At 41.7% G+C, this 24,329-nt stretch overlaps 1 protein-coding gene across 3 annotated transcripts in view; it reads right to left on the bottom strand.

Annotated features, from left to right (window-relative positions):
- The window catches only part of LOC117258056 (chemokine-like protein TAFA-1), a 41,577-nt gene extending 17,472 nt beyond the window's left edge, over positions 1 to 24,105 (bottom strand). The window contains exons 1-2 of one of the 3 annotated variants that reach the window (XM_033628523.2): positions 23,696 to 24,105; positions 22,287 to 22,431 (exon numbers count right to left, since the gene is read on the bottom strand). In XM_033628523.2, coding sequence (XP_033484414.2) covers positions 22,287 to 22,428 — 142 coding nt within the window. In that variant the 5' untranslated portion in view covers positions 22,429 to 22,431; positions 23,696 to 24,105. The remainder of the gene's footprint in view (positions 1 to 22,286; positions 22,432 to 23,695) is intronic. The other 2 variants (XM_033628524.2, XM_078169862.1) reach the window with 2 other exon arrangements.
- Between the last annotated feature and the right edge of the window lie 224 nt (positions 24,106 to 24,329).

Raw genomic sequence — 24,329 nt, 5'->3', positions numbered from 1 at the left:
AAAATGATGAAAAATTTCTGAAAAATTCTGATTAGAATTTGGTGGTCGAAGGTCAAAGGTCACTGTGACCTCACAAACACGTTTTTTTTGCCATAACTCAAGAATTCATATGTTTATTATGACAACGTTTCACACAAATGTCTAACAGGATATAACAATGACATTATGACATTTTATATCCAAAAGGTCAAAGGTCAACTTCACTGTGACATCATAATGTTCTGCAGAAAACACTTCTCTGGCCATCACTCTGAATTTGTGACAAAATCTTGGATGTTGACCTTAAAACTGCTGGTTGTATATATCTTCTGTGCTGCTGGGGAAAGCTGCGTGTGGAGCGTCCATGTTTCACAGAGATGGATGTAAACTGTAACTGCAACTTGATTGGTTTGCAAAGGCATACAACCATGAAGCAGTAATTCTAGTTGACAACACTAGTCTACTGCTTGGCGGCCATCTTGCCTAGGACTCAGACCATCCACAATCCCCTCCTCCTCCGGATGAGAACCTCAGCTCATATGCACATCGGCGAAGATTTTACACTGTACATTGATGCAGAAAAGGCACAAATTGGTGCAGAAGAGTTAGCAGAATGCAGGAAATTAAGTGTTTGATGCTCAAAATTGTCTTGTAGAGGCCCGCCAAGCCCCTCATTTCATATTCCCATTACCTTGCACATACATGTAATCTGAACTACATCAATTTGGAAATGTTGATATAATTGATATGAAGCATACTAACGTAACCTGGCAACTGGGCTGATTATTTTGTCACATAATAACCTTCAGTATAATATTTGAGCCCAAACTTTAATATCACACCAAAAGAAACATTGAAAATGGCTCAACAGAGATTAATTCTGGACTGATCATGACCCTGGTTTTCAGTCTGCCTCGCTCTTCTATTCTTCGCCTATCACATGGCAAGTGGCTTCTTTTTTATCTGCAGATCAAGATGTAACATTGTGTTGACAGTTGCTGCAAAATAAATTAAACAGTGAGAGTAAAATGGCTTTTGTGAAACCTAACAAACTCTTTGGCAGGCGACACAACTTCTCGCTGAGGGATCCGCTTTGTTCGAGTCTACCACATGAAAATTTGTCAGAGCACTTAACTGTAACGCTATTATCTACACAAATGACAACACCTGGCGTCAGCAGTGTCTCAGCTGCTGGGTGGAGACCGAGCGCCGTTGAGTCGACGGTCTCTGGCACAATGAGTCACACTGGAAGCCAACAACACTGCATCAAAATCCGATGAGTTATGGACAGCAAGCCTGGATGAAGGCAAATGCTGTCAAATCATGCATGACATGAACGCCCAGCGCCGATTCTGAATTTCTGTGGCTCTGCGGTTCTGCGTGCTTAATGAATGTGAGCAGAGTTCATGTGGGACCAGTAAATGGTTCTTCAAACGTGATGTAACAGCCATTGCGCAGAGGAAAATGGTCACTCTATCTCAATAGAAATGTCAGTATGCAATAAGTATGCAATGACTCGCTGTCTACTGTAATGAGCCCAGACTGTGTGGTTGTCTCTGGAGACGCTGATAGCAAGTATACTGTCTGAATGGCAACGCTCCTCTGCCATCTGTTCTAGGCATTCGACACGATGCATACATGAAAAAATACTATATGCGCAATTTATAGAGGGATTCAGAACATCTATCATTTTGATTAAACCTAATAATTCAAGTAAAATATGTGGATTTAATGAATATAGCATATGACTGGAGGGATAGCAGAGATAGAAGTCATTGTTACACTCCAAATGGAAAGCCTAAGGGACTCAATTTAGCAGGTAACCTGACTCTCTGGGGCTTTGGATTCGGGTGATTGGCAGCCGGTGGCACTATTTGTACACTCTGTACTGAGTGTGCATACTCACACACACATTTAAGTGCCACGTGACGATATAACTGATAACTGTGTGACATTTGAATACCAGTCACTCTCTGCGAGCTCAGAGTCCATGTCACATGCGAATCCCTGCAAACTCAGACTCCTTATAACCTGCGGTAAATTATTTTGTAGCTTAAAAGTAATTTACAAGAGACAGCAGGCCCTGATTTCCAAACCACAGCAGTCCGTGTTTCAGAGCAGCATGCCTGTCACCTTTTAATGGGAAATGCATCCAAGGTGACCCATAATAGGCTCCACTTTCTCCGTGCATGCTCTCTGCAGACATCCAAGCCAGCAGGCTACAGCAGTTCTGTTGCTGACAGGAAATGGGAGCGCCAGATTAGAGAAATGTCAAATTAATGCAGATGGAAGACAGTGAGAGGTACAAAACATGTGACTGCATGGTGTCAAATTGAGTGACTATTTTTTTTTCCCCCTGCCTTGTGTGAAAACATCTGAAGTCCCCGTAGTACTGTTGTTATTCTAGAAATAAACGCCGGGGTGAAAGTGAGTGACATATTGCTCGATAAACTGCGAGGCAAATTTGTTTAGAGGCTGAAGAAAATGCAGAGGGCTTCTTGTGTGAGGTGGTGTAAACGATTACAAAACGCTTCAGTAAATTTGAGAATTCAGAGTGTTTGGAGAATTAACAGCATTTGGGGAGAAAAGTGTCAGATAGCAAAGGTGTCGACATGTGAGGATATTTTTTTCTTAAACTAGGGGTCTTTTTTTTTAAAGGCACGTGTGTGTTTTAGGTTTAATGTGTGTATGTGTGTTTTGTAGGAGAGAGTGCATGTGCTTGCCGCAGAGAGGAACCAAAACAATTTACAAAGCATAGAAAACTACCAATTGCTACTCTAAAAAAATCACTGTCCATGACAAATAAAAGCGTAGAAAGTCTTGAAATATGGCTGGCGGTTTTGACAGCGTGTCACAAGAGGAGGCCGTAAGATTGGTCCTGTGCAGTGGGCCAAAGATGGGTGATACTTTATTGAAATGCAAAATGACTACTCACAGAGCAGAGCTGGTGTTGTTTTAAGATGCATGAAAACTGCATGGAACAGAGGAAGCAGTGAGTAGTAGGGAATGGGTTTTTGCATTTGCATGTGAGCCTCAAAGGCTGTCGTCTCCCTTGTCACACACAACACAGGCTCAGGACACCGCAAGTCTGGTCCTGATCAAGGGCATTAAATGCTATCCTGACTCTAGACGAGTAGAATCCGCACAAGAAAAACGCCCGTGGTTATTTGGTTTTTATGGTGGAGATGTGTGGCTTGTTGAGCATGACAGCGATTTACTGTACAACAGCAATTGCACAGCAGCTTTCATGTCCATTAAACACGTATAAACAAAGCCACTCTATCTACGTTATCCTCTTCCAACACCCATCACGTCTGTTTTTTCTCTGAAACAGAAAAATAACAATGCAAAAACATGTCTTCTGTCAGTGAGATGTCATTCATTTTTAAATGTCAGGCTGTTCCTGTCCTTCGTTCTAGCCCTTTTCCCAGACTGGCAAATGTCCAGAACTGGTATTTCATATTTTTAGATCGCCCGCTCTGATGAAAGAGTTGCATTCAGAGGGAAGAAAAGGAAACAGAGATAGAGTCGAGTCAGAGAGCCTTTAGAGAACTGCTGCTAGCCTCTGATGTGACTGCTGGCCCTCTCACTGACAGCCAGACAATCTACGCAGGGTGTCAGTGTGCCTGCAACATGTAAACTGTGCAATAATGCATAATGCAAAGGCTAAATGACCTTCCGTGCCGTATGATGTACTCAGAGGGGTCGATGGTGATGATTATGCAACACCTGCAAGCTGATAAAGGGAGAAATTGGTGGAGAGGGTCTTTTATTTATGCAGTGTGATGCAACAGAGCAGATTGTGTCACATGATCAACATTTTGATCACATCTTACTGCAGTTAGGGAAGGTATAGAACATGTGTTGCTTTGTGGGGTGATATTTTCAGCACCTATGCAAGGTGTTTTAAAGGTTCAGTGTGTAGGCTTTAAGGAGACATATTGGCAGAAATGGAATATAATATAGTAAGTATGCTTTCTTTAGTGTAGGTGTCTTCAGCATTTTTCAGGCCAAGGATTCCTTTGCTCAAAGAGAGGCCGAGCAGGGACCCCGTACTACATACTGTATATTGTATAAAACCAAAGCGCGCTCAAGATAATTCTCTGAATATTGTTGAGTCCTCTTTTGTTTGCACTTGCATGTAACTGCTAAGGCAGTAGTATTAGTAGTAGCATAGCTAGGTGCATCAGCCCCCCCCCCCCCTTCACGCTTTCAATGTGAACCTGGTCTCACTCTAAAGTTGTCGAAATTAGGTGCTTGGTCAGTTACTTCAAGCATCAGACATCGATCAAAACAGCCATCCTTTTACATTGGCATTATATAAGGTGGTTGCCGTTATTGTTTAATGGCCCCCGGTGATGTAAGGGGGAAACATGGTGGGACAACAATGAAAGTTTGTGTGTGTTTTGTTGAAGGAAAGAAAGCATGAATTTGTGGTGTTGTACAGACATACTGCATTTATTTTGAAAGAGTCTGTATGCAAACAGTACATTTCCTGTAAAAATGGAAGTGTACTTTGAAAGAAGACAATACATATATTAGGCAGAACTTGACACAGCGTCTAGACTGTCAACAACCAACGCACCCAGGGTACCTTTCACGTTGTATCTCGACATGGAAAGTCTATGACCAAACATCGATATGTGACGAGGTTGTAATGAGAATATATTGTCATTGTAGGTTTCGGAGTTGTACGCTGTGTCAGAGTCTCTTGCTTTAAAACATTACGAAACGATTCATTGTGGCCGCAAGGATGTCCACGCACTTTACATACTGGTAATCATGTAGCTAACTGGCCAATATGTGAAAAAATAGGTGCCACACCGTAATTTACCGTTAGCTAGCTCACCTCATTGTGCAAGGATTCATGGGTAACAGTCATTAATGTTGTGTACCGTAAACTAAACAGATTGTGTGAATAGGCCAGTTTATCTTTGCTAATATGCTGGGACTCACATTAATGTGTATTTTCAGACACATTTTACTTTTTGGAAAAAAAAAAAAAAGTTAATCAAATTACCAAGAGGTAATTTGGGGCCCCACTCAGCAACTCTGAGGACCCTAAAGGGGTCACACACCCCCTGTTGAAAACCCAGGCTATAGTCTGTAATCACCTGAAAGTATGAGTCAGTGTGTTTTTGTTACCTTAGAATGAGCCGTTTATATCTACATAGGGAGTGGGTCCTTGTCCACGGAGATCACCATGTTGCACCGCCATGTTGCTACAGTAGCCCAGAACAGACAAACCAAACACTGGCTCTAGATAGGGCAACATTTGCATTATCATGCTGGCCACCGTAGTTGAAACCCCCCCACATTTTTCAACGTGAAACTACTTTATAACGTGGATCTTGAGTTATCAGAGAAAAAGGTGAGCACTGATTTGCAGGTGCTAGGTTAGTGGCCCGTCTCTGATATGCCTAACAGCGTTGGAGAAACACTGATTTGTAACTCGAAACTGCTTTATTTATTGTTTTTCCCCCCAATTTTAATTACAAGGTCCGTTTGTTTCAGAGAGGAAGAGTCCACTGCAGATAATTTGGCTCCTAGTAAAAACAATCCTGAACGGATTAGAAATAAGCTGAGCACACATTAGCAGGAGCTGGGCAAGCAACCCATCTGTGACATGCCAAGCAGCGTCGGAGAAACACTGATTTGTAACATGTTTTCCTGTTGGAGAGGAAGAGATCACTGTGGAGAACTGAGCAAAAGCCTTCTGAACAATGAACACCAAAGGAATTGTAACCAGGAGAAGTTTCAGCTGGTTGCAACCTTCAATCCTCACCACTAGATGTCACTAAATCCCCCTACATTTTACACACTGTTCCTTTAAATTGGACATATGTTTATTTCAGTGACTGCCTCCTTAGATTTTGTAACTTTACAGAATATACTAACAGATCATATTAAGAACCTATAAAAATAACTTTTACATGCTTTTTCTTGTAATTTAATATCATCTAGTGAGGCAGGACATGAAATATTCCAGTCAATCCTGCTATCATGTTGTTCATATTTGACAAAATGTCTTTTCCCCCATTTTCACACATGCAAACTCCAGTCTCTCCAGGAAAGGTAATTGGATCTGTAGTGTAAATATGCTAGAAGACTCATGGCACACCAAGGAGATATTAGAGAAGGAAAAAAACTAAAAATCTGCAATAGAGCCTGATAAACCCAGTATTAATTACTTTGCTTATTTCTCATACTACCCTCCCCCTTGGAACCAATTAGTAAGTTGAGATGCTTCTTTTCAGTTTAATGAGGTCTAAGTAACGATAATGAATTTCATATTCCTGCCAAGCATTTAAAATAGGCGAGTGGAACCACAAAGGCAGTGCCATATGAAATGATCTCTCAAGCATAATTCCCATTCTGCAAGAAATATTTCTTTCATTGAGAAAATCAGAAATGAGGAAATTAGGTCCCATTTCCACCACTACAAATACAGAGGATGAATTAATAGAAGTAGTTTTTCTTCACGCTGATACCATTTGGGGATGGTAGGGTATTAGTCACATGAAATTGCGCAGAATTGAAAGACCCAGTTTTAACTAGATATGAATAAACGATGTGTCTCACAAGTGGGTCACCAAATCTTCAAAATCACATCTAAATCTCACCACGAACGGCCAACAGTGAAGTGACAAAAGCCCTGCTCGTCGTCTAAAGAGCAGGGAGAGCCTGAGGACTGCCACACCTTGAAAATCCTCCACAAAGGGATGAAAGCCAGAAAAGGAACAAAAACACCCTGTGACAAACTTGTTACATCTCCCCATATGATGTGGGTTAACAGGAAAAGTAGGTAGCAGGGTAGCCTTTTACCTTGGCAGGGAGCATATTTGCTGCAACAATCCTCAGAACACATAAGACAAGAAGGTCTGAACTCCCTGATATAATATTTACAAGCGGTGGGGACACAAAGCTATCATTAGGGAAAACGTTGAATTAAAGAGGAGCAGTGCTCACACATGAACCCACAGCGGCTTGTGCAACCACTGACATCAGCAATTACTGTGAAGTGTGGTTATGGTTGGATCCTTCCCATTGTGAGGGCTTGTTTTCAGTCCCTGGCATGGGAACAAAAGATGAAAGAGGTTGGATTGATTTTTTTTTTTTTTTTTTTAATGTTATTAATCATGAGAAATTTGAAGTGCTGGGCAACAAAACTGACAATGCAGAGTCCAGGTATGGTGCTTTAAAGTGCTTCAGATTTGTGGTGTTCACAGACTGGGTTCATATGCACAAAGTTTTGCCCCTGTTTTGAAAAAGTCAGCATTGTACTCTGTTGTTTACATGGCTAATGAAAATGAATATTTCACTAATATTCCAATTTAAATGCAACCATGCGTACTCTGATTAACATGCCCTAAAATGTAACATATCAATCAAGTTTACCAGAGGTGGCAGACATGTTTCATCATGCAAATAAAACCTCCCTCTTTCATTCCTTCAACCACCTTCTTAAAAAGGTTAGCGTTGCGATGTTTTCACTCATCCAAAAACCTGCTGATATTCAAGTCTTTTCTTCCAAGCAGAAATGTCGGCTTTTCTTGTGGGCTTGCATCTCTGCCCCAGCCTTGCAAACTGTTGGCGAGTTTGTGTACAATGCACAGAGCTGACCATAAACAGGCAAGAGGTCATGTGTTATAAACTGTGGGAAACGCCCCAATTGAGACGCATATTCCATATACGCTATATATACAGTACAGGCCAAAAGTTTGAACACACCTTCTCATTCAATGCGTTTTCTTTATTTTCATGACTATTTACATTGTAGATTCTCACTGAAGGCATCAAAACTATGAATGAACACATGTGGAGTTATGTACTAAACAAAAAAAGGTGAAATAACTGAAAACATGTTTTATATTCTAGTTTCTTCAAAATAGCCACCCTTTGTTCTGATTACTGCTTTGCACACTCTTGGCATTCTCTCCATGAGCTTCAAGAGGTAGTCACCTGAAATGGTTTTCCAACAGTCTTGAAGGAGTTCCCAGAGGTGTTTAGCACTTGTTGGCCCCTTTGCCTTCACTCTGCGGTCCAGCTCACCCCAAACCATCTGGATTGGGTTCAGGTCCGGTGACTGTGGAGGCCAGGTCATCTGCCGCAGCACTCCATCACTCTCCTTCTTGGTCAAATAGCCCTTACACAGCCTGGAGGTGTGTTTGGGGTCATTGTCCTGTTGAAAAATAAATGATCGTCCAACTAAACGCAAACCGGATGGGATGGCATGTCGCTGCAGGATGCTGTGGTAGCCATGCTGGTTCAGTGTGCCTTCAATTTTGAATAAATCCCCAACAGTGTCACCAGCAAAACACCCCCACACCATCACACCTCCTCCTCCATGCTTCACAGTGGGAACCAGGCATGTGGAATCCATCCGTTCACCTTTTCTGCGTCTCACAAAGACACAGCGGTTGGAACCAAAGATCTCAAATTTGGACTCATCAGACCAAAGCACAGATTTCCACTGGTCTAATGTCCATTCCTTGTGTTTCTTGGCCCAAACAAATCTCTTCTGCTTGTTGCCTCTCCTTAGCAGTGGTTTCCTAGCAGCTATTTGACCATGAAGGCCTGATTCGCGCAGTCTCCTCTTAACAGTTGTTCTAGAGATGGGTCTGCTGCTAGAACTCTGTGTGGCATTCATCTGGTCTCTGATCTGAGCTGCTGTTAACTTGCGATTTCTGAGGCTGGTGACTCGGATGAACTTATCCTCAGAAGCAGAGGTGACTCTTGGTCTTCCTTTCCTGGGTCGGTCCTCATGTGTGCCAGTTTCGTTGTAGCGCTTGATGGTTTTTGCGACTCCACTTGGGGACACATTTCAAGTTTTTGCAATTTTCCGGACTGACTGACCTTCATTTCTTAAAGTAATGATGGCCACTTGTTTTTCTTTAGTTAGCTGATTGGTTCTTGCCATAATATGAATTTTAACAGTTGTCCAATAGGGCTGTCGGCTGTGTATTAACCTGACTTCTGCACAACACAACTGATGGTCCCAACCCCATTGATAAAGCAAGAAATTCCACTAATTAACCCTGATAAGGCACACCTGTGAAGTGGAAACCATTTCAGGTGACTACCTCTTGAAGTTCATCGAGAGAATGCCAAGAGTGTGCAAAGCAGTAATCAGAGCAAAGGGTGGCTATTTTGAAGAAACTAGAATATAAAACATGTTTTCAGTTATTTCACCTTTTTTTGTTAAGTACATAACTCCACATGTGTTCATTCATAGTTTCGATGCCTTCAGTGAGAATCTACAATGTAAATAGTCATGAAAATAAAGAAAACGCATTGAATGAGAAGGTGTGTCCAAACTTTTGGCCTGTACTGTATATGCCTAAAGAACGCTCCCAAAACCAAAATAATGTTGGCATATCCCACATGTCTTAATCCGAAAGGGCTACATTCAGAATAAGGTCTATTTTGGAACATCTAAACAGACTATACTGTTTATATGACCCGCATCAAATTTAGAATAATGTCAATAATAGGCAAATATATTGTGCATTTAAATGACCCACAATTTAATGAAAGCACCAAAGCAAATTCCTTGTATGTGAAAACCTACTTGGCAATAAACTGGATTCTAATTCTCTCCTTAATACCAAGCGGCAGCCTGCGGGGCTGAAAAATGAAGCTGTTGCGAAGTGCCAAAAACTGCAGTTTCTCAAATGGTCACTTGAGGCTCGCTCCAAAAGTGAGTTAGTCCTCATAGACATCCATGCTAAAATGCTCAACTTTACATCAGAAATAAACACGGTTCTGGTCTGTGTAAGTAATTTACCTGTTCATGACAACTGTAACTATAACTCACTGTCAAAATGTTATTAAAGCTGTCAGTTATGCATAATTAATAGCGTGGCCGCTTTGTATGGTGGCCCTGAAAGGTCACAGCACTACAACTTAAGAAAACACATGCAAAAAGACAAAACACAAGCAAATTGAGAAAACATTTTCATCAATTTGACAACACGTGCGCAGCATTTAGAAAACGCGCTGCAAAGACCACAACACAACACATTAGAAAAACGCGCTGCAAAGACCACAACACAACACATTAGAAAAACGCGCTGCAAAGACCACAACACAACACATTAGAAAAAGCGATGCAAAGACCACAACACAACACATTACAAAAATGCGCTGCAAATAGACTGCAACACAACGGAAGTGTTTCCAGGGGACACTTAAATGTGATGCACACGTCCGGTCAGGCGTGTTGTTGACGCGGATTCAGCTGCAGCCCCGGAGCAGAAGCCCCTGACGTGACACAAGCCTCTGGCTTGATGGAAGTGCCCCTAGCATGACGGAAGTGACGTGTTTTGCTGGATAGCACTGTCACAGTCTTTGTGTGGAACTGAGCTTGCAGGACATAGCATCTCAACGCAGTAGGTTTCAGGTAAGCTAACTGGAATAAACTGGCAGAACATAGCTATGTTGTTTATTCTGTGACCGTAAGAAGAGGTCCCTGGTGAGTGGCGAGGACAGGGCTCACCTATGGTCCCGCCCAGGCCTGACCTCCGCGGCCCTCCGACCTGACCTCCGCGGCCTGGACGGATGCTCAAGTGTGGGTGAGAGGAGCGCGGAGGTCAGGCCGGGCGGGCTGACACTGTGTGTCCCAGAACGGGTGCTCAAGTGTGGGTGAGGGGAGCGGAGAGGAGCGTGGAGGTCAGGCCAGGCGGGCCGACACTGTGTATCCCAGAACGGGTGCTCAAGTGTGGGTGAGGGGAGCGAAGAGGACCGCGGAGGTCAGGCCGTTACAACACTAAATTAAGCAGAGTGACGGACCCAAAGCCTTCAATCTGGCTAAAAGACAGCTGAAATGCTAAACAAAACAAAAAAAAATATAGTGGTGAAGTTTGGATTTGTTTCTTGAAGTTATGTGCACATCGTCTTTTCTGTCTCTTGCAGGCTGCCAGGAGAACCGGACTGGCCATCAGATATTGTTTGTGGAAATTTGTAAATAAAGTTTGTCAAACTGACTTTTGTCTCTTCATTGTGCACGCTTACACATGAAATATGGTAACAGTCAGCTATTTTTGAATGTTAGCATTGATTTCTCACATTGAATAGTGAAATATTTGTAGTTTGAAAGGTCCGACCTAAATGAATAAAGGTCGTAGTTAACGAAGCATATTAATATTAATATAGAAGGAGCGCCCACTGAGCGCAGCTTCATTTATTGATGGTTTGCACATCGCGTGGTGGTCAAAAACAAACAACAAAAAACAAAGTTGACTTGTATGATTAAATAAAGGTAAAATAAATGGACAATTCATCACTTCATAGACACTATGTTTTTTACAAACATAAGCAATTTTACTTAAAAAAGTTATTAAAAAAAAAGAGAAAAGTCACTTCCGTCATGCCAGGGGCACTTCCCACAAGCCAGAGGCTTGTGTCATGTCAGGGGCTTCTTGCTCCGGGGCTGCAGCTGGATACTATTGCTGAGCTGTGACTCGAAATCCGCGTCAACAACAAGCCTGTCCGGACGTGTGCATCACATTTAAGTGTCCCCTGGAAACACTTCCGTTGTGTTGCAGTCTATTTACAGCGGGTTTTTGTAATGTGTTGTGGTCTTTGCATCGCTTTTTTCTAATGTGTTGTGTTGTGGTCTTTGCAGCGCGTTTTTTTAATGTGTTGTGTTGTGGTCTTTGCAGCGCGTTTTTCTAATGTGTTGTGTTGTGGTCTTTGCATCGCTTTTTCTAATGTGTTGTGTTGTGGTCTTTGCATTGCTTTTTTCAGTGTGTTGTGTTGTGGTCTTTGCAGCGCATTTTTCTAATGTGTTGTGTTGTGGTCTTTGCAGCGCGTTTTCTAAATGCTGTGCACGTGTTGTCAAATTGATGAAAATGTTTTCTAAATTTGCTTGTGTTTTGTCTTTTTGCATGTGTTTTCTTAAGTTGCAGTGCTGTGACCTTTCAGTGCCACCGTAGCTTTGAGTGACAGGTGCCATCCACTGACAAGTTGCTACGTTCGATTGCACTCAGAGACCCTCTAAGGCAGGGTGTCAGACTCATTTTAGTTCATGGGCCACATACAGCCCAATTTGATCTCAGATGGGCCAGACTAATAAAACCATCGCACTATAACCTATAAGTACCGTCAATATTTTACAATATTTTCCCTTTTTTGTTTAAAGAATTGCAAGTACATTCTGTAGACGTTCATCCTTTTACAAAACAGATGAAGAGCCTGAGATGTCTCAAGAAAAATAGGTGCAATTTCAACAGCATGTCTCAGTTTTCCCACATTCAGTCAGTCTACCTCTCACTGTCATTACATGTGCATTAATCTGCACATTTACCGATATAGATTCTTTTGAACTGAAGCTGCTGATTGACAACATTTTGCACCATAGCTATCTTTAAACATGGTCACAGTAAGTATTCATCGTTATATCAGAGAGCTGTATTCTGCTCAGGGACTCTGAAGCAGAATTTTACATGAAGTGGGTAATGAATTGTTTAACTTGCACCTGACACCTCTTTGTCATCTAGTGGGCTGGATTGGGCCCTTTGGTGGGCTGTATGTTTGAAACCCCTGCTCTAAGGAGTCAGATGTTTAGATTTTCCATTGAGCACACTTAGTTTTAATGGTTTTAAGCCATTTTTTTTTCTTTTGCTAGCTCAAATTTGCATCAGCTGGGCGCCAAGTAGCCTAGTGGTTAGAGTGGACGTCCCATGTAGGAAGGCAATGTCCTTGCTACAGCAACTGTGGGTCCAATTCCAGCCTGCGGCCCTGTGCTACATGTCATCCCCCCTCTCCCCCCCGTCCACATCCACATCTGTCCTGTCAAAGAAAGGCAAAAGCCCAAAAAGTAATCTTTAGAATTAGCATTAGCATTATCACAGTTAATCATAAGCTGTGTCTCAAATTGCGTACTTCTGTACTTAAACTAATTATTTTGAGTGCACAAGTGTGTTCACACTGAGAAGTATGGAAAAACGCAGTGCACTGGGAGTACCCGGATGGTGCACTCAAAACGGTCAAGAATTTGAGTATGGAACTATGGACACTTCTCGCCCTCAATGGTCGCCATTGTGGCTATGTAGCGGAAGGGGAGGGACCACTTTTCAAACTGGAAATGGCGGCAGAGGACTGTGCGACCGTGAATGTTGCTGCATTGTACAAATGTAAGTTATACATGTGTTTTTTGCACTAAGCACCACTATACTGTTGTCAGATATAAGCTGGCAGTATGTTTATTGGGTTAATTTAGCAGTCTGTAATGATTTTGTACTGCCAACGATAACGCGAATGCTAATGCTAGCTTGTTAACTAGCTAATTTGCAGTTGTCGTTTCCGGAAAGTGCACAACAGCCTTGTTTGGTTTGAGACAACACTACCCTGTTGAAATTTGTGCACTACGTCAATAAGTACATAGTGCACATAGTATACTACATGCAAGTGTACTAACAAAAGTATGTGATTTGAGACACAGTGATAGACTGTAACTGCACAGTGCTAACCAAGCTAGCAGCTAGCGTTAGGTTTAGCTCCATCCTCTCATTCAAATATGGTCTCTTCTGGCAACAAAAATCCAAGATGGCGATGGCCAAAATGCCAAACTTCAGGCTTCAAAACAGGAGTCCACAAACCAATGGGTGATGTCATTGTCACTACGTCCATTATTTTATACAGTCTACAAGTAACACCTGATGACATCTTGCTTCTGCACACAGTATTTTGTTTGTACGCCCACTGGCTTTTTGGAGAATACTGCAACAGAGAAAGCATTTAACATAAAAGCCTCTGCATTCTTGTAGCTCATGTGTCATCTGTGGAGGCCACTGTCGGTGTACGGCGCCAGCATAAACAAAACTTTAGTGTCATGTGTATTGCTGAAGTCACTCCAACTCTCTTCAAAAAGAAGCAAGACAAACACAGAGATGTGAAACAACTTAGAAAGAGACACAAAAGTTCTAAAAAGAGAAACAAAAAGACCAGACAGAGGTGCAAAAAAAACCTCAGAGTGACGCACAACGACTACAAAGAGTGTCCTGCAGGAGGTGGTTTACAAGTCTGCGTCCAGGGCCTCATTGTCTCGTAATCCATCTATGCCTGTGAGCTATTTAGAGTTACAAATTGCAGCTATTTATCAATATTTCACAGAGATATTTTATTTGGTATTCATTTATTACAATAAATAGACAATGTAACTATTAATGATGTACAGTTTATCATCGCCCAGAACCAGGGCTTTGAATGTGTCTTAACATATTTTACTTTTTTTTAACAAATGTAAAAAAGTGCCCTGCTCTGACCCCCCACTCAAAGTTTCTAAACTCCTGCAGAGGCATGATTAACAGTAATGAAAGTTTAACACTAATTGCTCCTAACATCATCATTACACATTTATCAGTATGAAAAATTAATATAATACATAAACTCTGTTAAGAAGCCTTTAATTTATTTTCAGTTACAGATCATTATGTTCTGCAGGCTCAGTAAGTTTCCAGAACATTGTTTAATATGAGCAAAGTCCCTTATTTGGTTTGCTGTTTGCACACAACAACAAAAAAAAAGAGTAGCATCTGTAATAGCTGAGCTTTGTTTTGGACTATTTCTGGATTAAAGCAAACTGAAGGCTTTTATCAGGACTCAAGGTTTCAGAGTCAACTATCCTTCAGCTATGTCAGCTGTCACAACAACATATTTAGAAAACTGCTGCCAACTACTAAACAAAACAAGGGTCTTAAAATCTTGCTAATGACCCCAAGAGGATGCTCTGCTTCTTTTACCCAGCGGAGCAAAGTGGTTTGAAACGACTAATAATCCCGTTCTGAAGCACAATGTGTTCTGCAGTTATTAAAAAGCAAACGTCTCTTAACTACAAGCCTCCTTTTATGTGCAGTCATGATTATTTTTTTGGCTAGGGGCTGCAATCCATGGTAGCAGTGCTTGAACATAAATGTACTTCTTAATTTGGGCTTTAACAGTATAGTCCTCATTAGCTATTTGGAGCAGGACATTTGGTTTAGTACACAGAGTGTTTCAGCTCTCTCTATCCTATGATCCCAATAATTACAGACTTATTAGTATAATACACCCTACTTACAGTTTACATCTTATAAATTGCAGAACATTTATTGAAAAGTCTTACAAAGTTAAAAGTGCGTCAGCAGTCGACTAGCCCGCTTCATGTGCTTATGTTTAATGTTGACATTTTTAACCCTGAAACACACACATCAGTTCTTTAGAGAGATAAGGTCCATGTTATTCTGTGTTATTGGTTCATTTTATTTAATTGAGCTCATAAGTGCCTGCTGTTTCTCAAAATATTTGTTTCTAACACTTCTCTTGTGTCAGAATGCTGAGGTTATTGGAGATACGTTTCTGTAGCTGTGCAAGCAGCAATTCTGTGTGGATGGCCAGTCCGGTCTGAAATATATCTACAACTATACAACCCGATCTCACTCCGAAGTCTTTCGAATTCCGGCTCTTGCAGTGACTTCTGGCGTCAGACTCCAATGAAAAAAGCCGCCCCCTCACGTCAACATGATATGTGGTTGATTGTCGTTATTGTTTAATGGGGCCTGGTGGCATCAGGGGGAAACAGGGTGGAACAACAGCAAAAGTTAAGGCACAGGAAGTCCGAGTCGGGCAGGCAGGAGGTGTGGTGGATGGGATCATCAACCACCAACTTTCACCTGGGAGGCTGGCGTTCGCTTCCTGTATGATTGTAAAGCCAAACCCTAAATGTAACCGCATGTGTTTGTTGTTGAAGGAAACAAAACGTCAATTCATGGTGTTGTACCAACGTGCATTTATTCTAAAGGAGAATGTTTACAAATTGTACATTGCCTTTGAAAAAAGAAATCTATTTTGGAAACAGACAATGCATGTAACAGGCAGAACTTGACATGGTATCCCAGAACGTCAACAACCAATGCACCCAGGGAACCTTTCACATGGTATCTCGACGTGGAAAGTCCATGACTAAACGTCGATATGTGGCAAGGTCGGAGTGAGAATGTGCTGAACTATACGATGGATTGCCATGTAATTTTGCTAATGCAGTCATGGTGCCTGAAGGATAAAGCCTAATGACTTGACATCCTGGCCAGAGGCATTACAATTCCAGTTGCTTGTCTATACCATTCTCGTGCACATAATATCTCAAGGACGCCTTGAAAGGTTTTCTTTAAATTTGGTGGCCATAGGTCAAAGATCAAGGTCACTGTGACCTCCCAAAACATGTTTTTTGCCATGACTGAAGAACTCACTGGCTAATTATGACAATTTAACACAACTGTTTAATAGGATAAAATGGTGAAGTGATGACATTTTATATCCAAAATGTCAAAGGTCAACTCCACTGCGACATCATGATGTTATGCAAAACACTTTTCTAGCCACTATTCAGCGCCATATCTCAGGAGCAGAAGGGGAGACATTTGGTCAGATACTGAATGTGACGCTAATCTAAGTTATCCGTCTTGAAGCTGTGCTGGTTGTTATAGATCTCCTGTGCTGATGGGTTGAAGGTGTGTGTGTGACGGACCCATGTTTAAGGAAATGCTGCTTTACAGTAACATCAATATTTCCAGCACTGTCAGCTGTCATGGCTACATAATGAGTCTGGACAGATGTGGATGTAAACTGTAACTTGGCCGGTTGGCGGGGGGTTCTCTTGCACCACTATGAGGCTGACTTGGATTCCAGTTAAATGTCTCAACAACTAACTGATGGATTGGTGTGCAATTTGATTCAGAAGCTCATGATGAATAGAAACTACTTTGATGATCCCTGAACTTTTCCTCCAGCGCCATTGTCAGTTGGCGTCCTGTCCATGATGTACCTTGTCTTTTATCCACTGTCAGCTGGGACTGGCTTCAGATCCCCCATGACTCTCAAGTATAAACGGGTATAGCAAATGGATGGGGATGTGCTAATGACATTCCCATCAGCCTCAGCTGTACTTGTGTTTAGTGCTAATTGGCAACTGAGATGGTGAACATGCTGCTGATGTTAGCATTTAGCTCAAAGCCCAGCTGTGCATGAGTGCATCCTCACATTGCTGTAGACTCCTAAAGTGTTTCCATATCAGGTATGATTAATTCATACCATACCCGGGTATGATCGCCTCCCTTCTCCACTCCCCTACCACTTAGCTTTTCATTAGTAATATTTTTCCATACCACAGTACTTGCATCATCGTCTACGTGATATTTGTTTATGTTGTCACCACAGTGTAAAAAAACAGCACCAAATGCAAGATCCCAGGCTCATACAATGGAGTCAACCTTCGCATTGTGCCAACAAAAAGGACCCTGTCTCTTGCCTTCCTACTTTATCACCCATGGCTGTGCAGCACAGAGGATGAGATCATTGGGTTCTGCGTGCATATGCAGATTTCAGAAGAGACGTGTGGTGCTGAGAAATGCCTTTGCAACTCTATACACCAACTGCTACTTGCATTATATAGACATCTACTTCCATGTTTTGGTACAGTTGGGTTTCATACCTGATGAGTGATTTGTGATAACTGTGCTGGCTAGTCTGTGTTTGGTACCTGACAGTCATTGACAGTAGCCTGTGTGCAATGTTGTAGCATAAACAAGACTTAAAATAAGAGAGGCTCAGACATGGAGTTGCACATTTGAGGGTTTACACACAAGAAAGCCAAAGAATTAGTGCATCATGACAATTTGTAGTGTCTGGCAAACAAGCACTATCAGTTGACATACCCACAGCTTTCCAATACACATTTAAAGGTGTTTCCTGTCACTTAAGATACTGTTTTCTCTGTTATTCAGACAACCAGCTCCGAGAACAACTGCTTCTCCTCACATAACAAATCTGGCCTGAATCAGCGCCAGATCTTTCACCCTCCTCAGTTAACATTTGTTTAAATTTGTTTAACATGTAAGTAGAAATTGTTTAGTATCAGTTTAGCATTGATTTAGCATTTGTTCAACTCTTGTTGTCTGTAGGGAAATTCCCCCACGGCCCCCCGACTATCCTACACTAAATTTATCATTGTAATCCTATCTATGGGCGACCACGTGTTCCACTTGCACTGACTGTTACGGATTATATAGATGACATAGATTATTCACAACAAAGTTATAAATGTAATGTAAGCATGGCTAAACATTCTTCAGAGTTAGTGCTTGCCTGCATTGTGCAGCTATGTGTAATTCAAAACATGAAATCTAAGTATGCATATAAATGCAAGCATAGATTTAAAATACAACTCTTTAAATATTTAAAATATGATTATTAACTGAATACATGAAATCCCACAACCACCTATCAGACACAGTGTACTCTTCATAGTATATACTCATTGTGTTTATTAGACAGAAGACAAATAAATGGTAAAACTGCAGTTTGGGTTGGGCTTACTCTTGTTAATAGAATGTTCTGAGATGCTCATAAGCCATGTTATTTTAATTTCTAGCTCAATTTGTGTTAAATAACTAATTGGTTTCCGCAGACCAAATGTATTAAGATTTGGAAAAACACAACACTTATACGTAAAATGGAAAGAAATTGTATTTCTTCCAGCACCAAAAATAACTGTGACCTCAACACTGCGACACAAATCGAGCCGTGAACTTTGTCTGCTGTTAACACCCTTTTTATTAATGCTTGGGGAATCTGGCTAAGACAAGAAACAGCTGGTGTAATCTTAAGAGAGAAAGCTGGCTAATTAATTAAGCTGTGGGCCAAAGAAATTCATTTTGCATATAAGCGTTGTGACCACAAACCATAGCCCCTGCACAGAATTGGCTGAAAGACTTCAATTAAACATGCTGTTTAAACAAATATCCACAAGCTTAGAGGAGCTCTCTCTTATGAATAATTCATAGCCTGGAAGAGAAAATAAATGGGAAATACTGAAATATGTAAAACCTATTTGTAGCTGTGAGCATACAGTAATAATTACGGCACTGATTGTTCTTAGATTCATTTACTTAAGAATATATTTTTCTTGCAGGGCTAACCAAGGAAATGACACGAATAGTTTATTTCTGGTAGAATATAAGATACAACATTGGCAAAGTAAACAAGCTTCTCCTCTTCTTACTACAGAGCAAATAAAGTAAAGCAAGTCCACTTTTTTAGGCTATGGAGAAAGTGTCTGGTTTCACAGAATGGTCAGGGGTCCTTTGACGGCACGGTGGCATGTGTAATAGCATCAGGACAAAGTGGGTTTGCTGAGCTCCAGATGTGGAGAGGCCTCGGGCAGAGGTTGCACGCCACTTCCCATTGGCGCTGCAGCGGAGCAGAGATGACACTAGCGAGAGCATGGTTGAGAGGAGGTCTAGGGTAGGGGTGGAGGAAGATGTATGTCAAAATAATGTGCCTCCAGGATGCATTATATAAGGCTATTAAATTGTCAGTGTCTAAAACAGTGCATAGAGGATACAACCTTTGTTTGTGACAGCTGAAAATCCATTTTTCATGTTTGTTTCATTGTGAGCTTTAGCAGCGAGTGGTTTCTTTTGTTGGAGCGCACTGGAGAAAAAAAAAAAAAGCCTGATCCTCTACTCCTCATTAAAGCTCCTGAAGGGGAGACATGAGGGATTTAAATGGTATTTTTGCTCTGGAAAGAAATGAAACTATAGGGGCACTCCATTTTCTAGAGGAAAACTGATACTAATGCTGCTTAACATTGAAATTACATTCATGTTTTCAAGACGGACCGACAAGGCCGAGGAAGGACGGTGACCATAGGTGATATAAAGGGCTATCACAGTAGGTAACAGTGTGAGGCGAGAGGAAGACAGTGAAATGGATATTGCACAGAGTAAAGTATTTATGATTTAAGTCTGAATAAATTATAATATACAGTGGATACTTACAAGTGAGTTACTTCTGCTTATCCCCTGTTCTGCTGCTCAGAATATCTTACCTCGTTATGCTCGTTCACTCGCAGCTACACATTTTACAGCAACGGCTAGGTATGAGATTATCTGCACAGTGTTGAGAATTGATGCCCTTTCAGTTATGAACAGGTTGACCCGGCAAAGCCGACATTCGGTGGGAGTAAGTTCACGAGGGAGCAAGGCCACCTCAGGCAGCCGCTATCTACTTTTTGTCTCCTACTCTCCGTTATCACCTGCATATGATGCACTGCATCACCATTGGCATGATTTCCGCCACAGGAAATAGACTGCTGCTCAACACATTTAACACATCTTTGTTCTCTCTGCAGTGAGCATATATTACATACAAGAGCTAAGCTGTTACTCCTGAATAAGTGTGATTTGTCACACCTGCATATTATATTCTCACTTTTTCAGGGGCTGGATTAAGTTTTAAAATCGATGCAAGTGGGAGGATTACTTTTTTTATTTAGCCAGTCAATGTTCCAGACAAGGACAGTTCTCCTCCTGAGGTTTCCCCTGGACATGTTCAGGGGTCGAGAAACGCATGACCCCAAAAGCAACATCTCTGCCCGGCACTTTACGGATGCACGACAAATACAATCTGTTCTCTTTTGTGCACAGTTCACGCTCTTTGCACCAAAAAAATACAGCACCTTACGAATCATACCGCGGAGAGCAACACTGCCTGCACCAGAAAGGCAGAGAACAGCCGTGAGCATATCTAAGAGAGTGGCAGGCAGCAATCTGTAAGTAGAGCTGTGGGGTGGAAAGCAGGATTCCTTGTCCGAATCACTGAGCATACACAAGCAGCTACTCAAGGGTCATCCAGCTAATGGACCTCTGGACACACGCTCTTTGCAATAAGGCTGTCAATATTTCAGTGCACAAGTGGAATAGTTGCTTATTCGCTGTCAAGGAAATTATCACCGAAAACACGTTTGGATTGAGCAACACAATGCTGCTGATAAATCTGTAATCTTCCTGTCTTGTGTGCCTTTTCACGCTGCAGGTGTTTTTATTTACAGCTGATCGTTTATCTGGAGTTTGTGTGTGTTGTGTCTGAACATCAGGTCACATTTCAGCTTTTTCCAAAGTCACCACACGTGATTGACTTGGTTTCTCCAAGCAGCACCTCCCCAAATAGATCTAAATTTCTATTGGCAAGGACACAACTGATCCCTCGGCCTCTGTAATCTCGATTTCCGCTGGTAATACCAGTCACCGTGAACTTGTGGCATTTTGCTGCCTTTAATGATTGGCCCAATGGTCTGCAACCAATGGCCTTCTTGCCACCAATTCATGACCCGTCAACCCCAATCCTCCCACCAATCCAACAGGCACACAGCACACAGCACAGAACAAATGTCCCAGTGTCAGAATCAATCCAGACAGGCTTCCCATCCTCCTCTCATAAAACTGGCATCTCATTTATCCAGGAGTGAGGACTAGCCATACTATGGTAAATGGAATGACAGGGCATTTACACTTTTAGAGGCAGAGGGTCCTGAAGGATTCAAATTGTCCGCTTTGAACTCGTTTTCTCCAAAGAGGTACCTCAATGCACATTTGAAATATTAATTCCATTTCCCTTTTGTTGACTTGAGACCACTTTCTAGAAGATATCCTATTTGTGAGTGTTTCTTCCTTTTTTCTTTCTTTCAAAAACATTTTTTCCTCCTCCAATATATGTGCAGACGTGAGTAATGAAATGAAGGTGTTGGAACAGGAAGTCTTCTGACTCACAATATTGAGAGTATTGAAAGGACCCCTTGCTGATATGCTTGAGGTGCACCGGCGCATAGAGGAAATAACAGACACCAAAGACCTGCACGCTCATGCAGCTACTTCTCCCTTTGAAGTTCTGACAGCATTCGACTTCCTCTCCTCCGTTGAATCCTGAGATCATAATTATTTACCATAACCACGGTGCACATCCGCCTGATGAAAAACAAAAGTTCGACCGCAATGTTTCGGTCATATTCTATTCAGTGCAATTTCACAGGAACCACAATCACACAGATCAAATTGAGAAGGAGCAGTGTAGCATGAATATCAACTGTAATAGCTCAAGACAGAAAACGCAAAGGCAGTCATTGTCTATCTTTGTGATCTTCAGTACAGAAACTCTCATGCTATCAAGGCCAGATCTTAATGAAAAACAGCCACTGTACAATGTGTCTGCTAAATAATTGGCTGTTAGTCCAAGCTTAACTGATAATATATCAATGACTGAAACAGCTTCATGAAATCAAGATGGAAATAAAAATCCACAGCGAAATAAAGAGTTATTTTCCCCAACCTTGTGACAATCTAATTAAACACATGAGCAACCACACCCAGGATGCCACAGCAACATAACAGTGCTAAAGGGGCGATCACAGCGAGTGAGAGGAAACATTTGCTTCTCATTTTGATGCTTCTGAGAGATCTGTAGCACCCAGAGAAGGACAGCGAAGGACTCACCGATCATGTGGATGGTGGTTCGTCCAGGCCTCGTCCCATGATGCTGTTGGATGGTGTCGTAGAAAGTGGCCTGACACAGCTGAATGGCAGTCACACTGACCCAGAGGCACAGGCAGAGCAGCCAGGACATGACAGGACACATCTGCTAAGGACCGGCAGAGGTGGAGTCAAAGCACAATACATCATGTTCTCAACCTCTGACCTTAAACCCCCCCCTCCCCAACACACTTCCGGAGTCGTGAGCAAAATAAATTAATAAATACAAATAAATAGATTTCATGATTTTGTACGAGCACGCCGCTCTATAATTGGCCTTAACGCTCCTCGGCGGAGTCTTTTAGTCATCGGAATTTATCATTAGCATGATTATATAAGTATGACTTCTTCACTGTTTCGTCTTCCTAGTTTGCCCTGTCTTGTCCCTGAGCCACAACGCTGCAAATGTGGAGTGATCCCTGGGGAGTTTTTCCCATGCAGCAGAGATTTCCCCTGACAGGCTGACTCCCTTCAACTCCTGAGCTGTGCTCCTGCCTCAAAACCTAAATCAAACTTAAAGAAAGATAAGATTTTCTTTTTTTTCCCCTTTTTTTTTTTGCAAGCATCTGGCTGCCGAGGCTTTTCTGTATCTGTCAGAATAATGTGACAGTGACACAGCAGTAATAGGAATCAAAAGCCTTGTAATGTTTCACCATGCTGTTATAGATAAGAAAAAAAAAGAAAAGAAATAGAACAACAGCGAGGAATGCTCCTGGTCATAGGAGAAAGGTGGCTGTGAAGGAAATCTATGAAGGAGAAAATGCAAAACGTTTTAGCCCTGAAACAGTTTTATCCACAGCAGCAAACTGGCAACAAACATTAGATTATTAACCATCTTTAAATGCATTAATTCATACCACAGGCTGTTTGTCACATTTATGAGATATATTAGGATTTAATTCTTCAGGATACGATTTCAACATGATAAGTGCACGAAAACTTTTATAGGTCCACAGGAAGAATGTATTGCATCTATTAGCACTATTAAGGTCACACAAGATGTGCTTTCTCCAAATTCTACTCATGATATTTAGATTGCAGAACACTTTTCAGCCCTTTCACATGTTCACTGTGCTTTTCAGCATCTAAAGTAGCGATAAAACAGAAAATGGCTAAATGCCTGAATAAACATCTTAAATGAAATTTTCGGTTGAATCAATATTAAATCGTATCATGGGAAAAGATAAAATAAAATGCATTCGGTTTATCTAGACAAAATGTCACAGAGTACAGTCATGTGTGCAGATTTCACATTTAAATCCAAACTGATTTTTATGCTACATATATGATTTGCCAGTTCTATGCAAAAAGCTCAATCTTTTCACAATCACATGATTTATTTTTTGCCCAGAGGAGAAAGAAGAGAATCTTACCTGAGCAACCCAACAAAGAGTGTATAAATATCTCAACAGAATGACATAAATCCATCCATAATGCTGCTCATGTTGATCCCATCCAATAACTCTGAATTTAGCTCGAGGAGGGAACTCCACTGACTCTGCCTCCCTGCTCCACACTTTGATAGCAACAGTCCAGTGATTCAGAAATGACCGTCAAGCCGGAGTCAGGAAATAGATTTACAGCTCTTTCAATTCCACCTTTGAAATATCACTGCTTCCCCTTGAGGAGCTGCTCCCACTGACACTGAATTCATTTGCCCCTTCGCATTTATAGGCACGTGCGGAGTGCTCCTTAATTAACTCTAGTGGAATCTCTTCTTTCACCGTCTGCATCCTTCCAGTGAGAGGCAGCCTCTGAGCAGCGGCTCTCGCTGAGTCCCCCCTCAGCGAGCACTAAGAAACAAATGTTCCCGTGCAGCCTGGCTGTGTGTAAAGACTGTATCACATGTCTTAAAGCCAGACTGCCTCTGGATTAGATGGCATGGTGGAACTCCACCTGATCATATGCTTCTGACAAATGCAAATCAGGGAAAGTGGCACCACTCACGTAGCTGTGACCACATGATTAACAATTATTTACATTTAGAATGGATTCCTTTTTTTCCCG

The sequence above is a fragment of the Epinephelus lanceolatus genome, chromosome 8 (assembly GCF_041903045.1).
Source record: "Epinephelus lanceolatus isolate andai-2023 chromosome 8, ASM4190304v1, whole genome shotgun sequence".
Lineage (NCBI taxonomy): Eukaryota > Metazoa > Chordata > Actinopteri > Perciformes > Serranidae > Epinephelus > Epinephelus lanceolatus.
The sequence above is the reverse complement of the archived record's forward strand: the minus strand, read 5'-3'. Positions and strand labels throughout refer to the sequence as shown.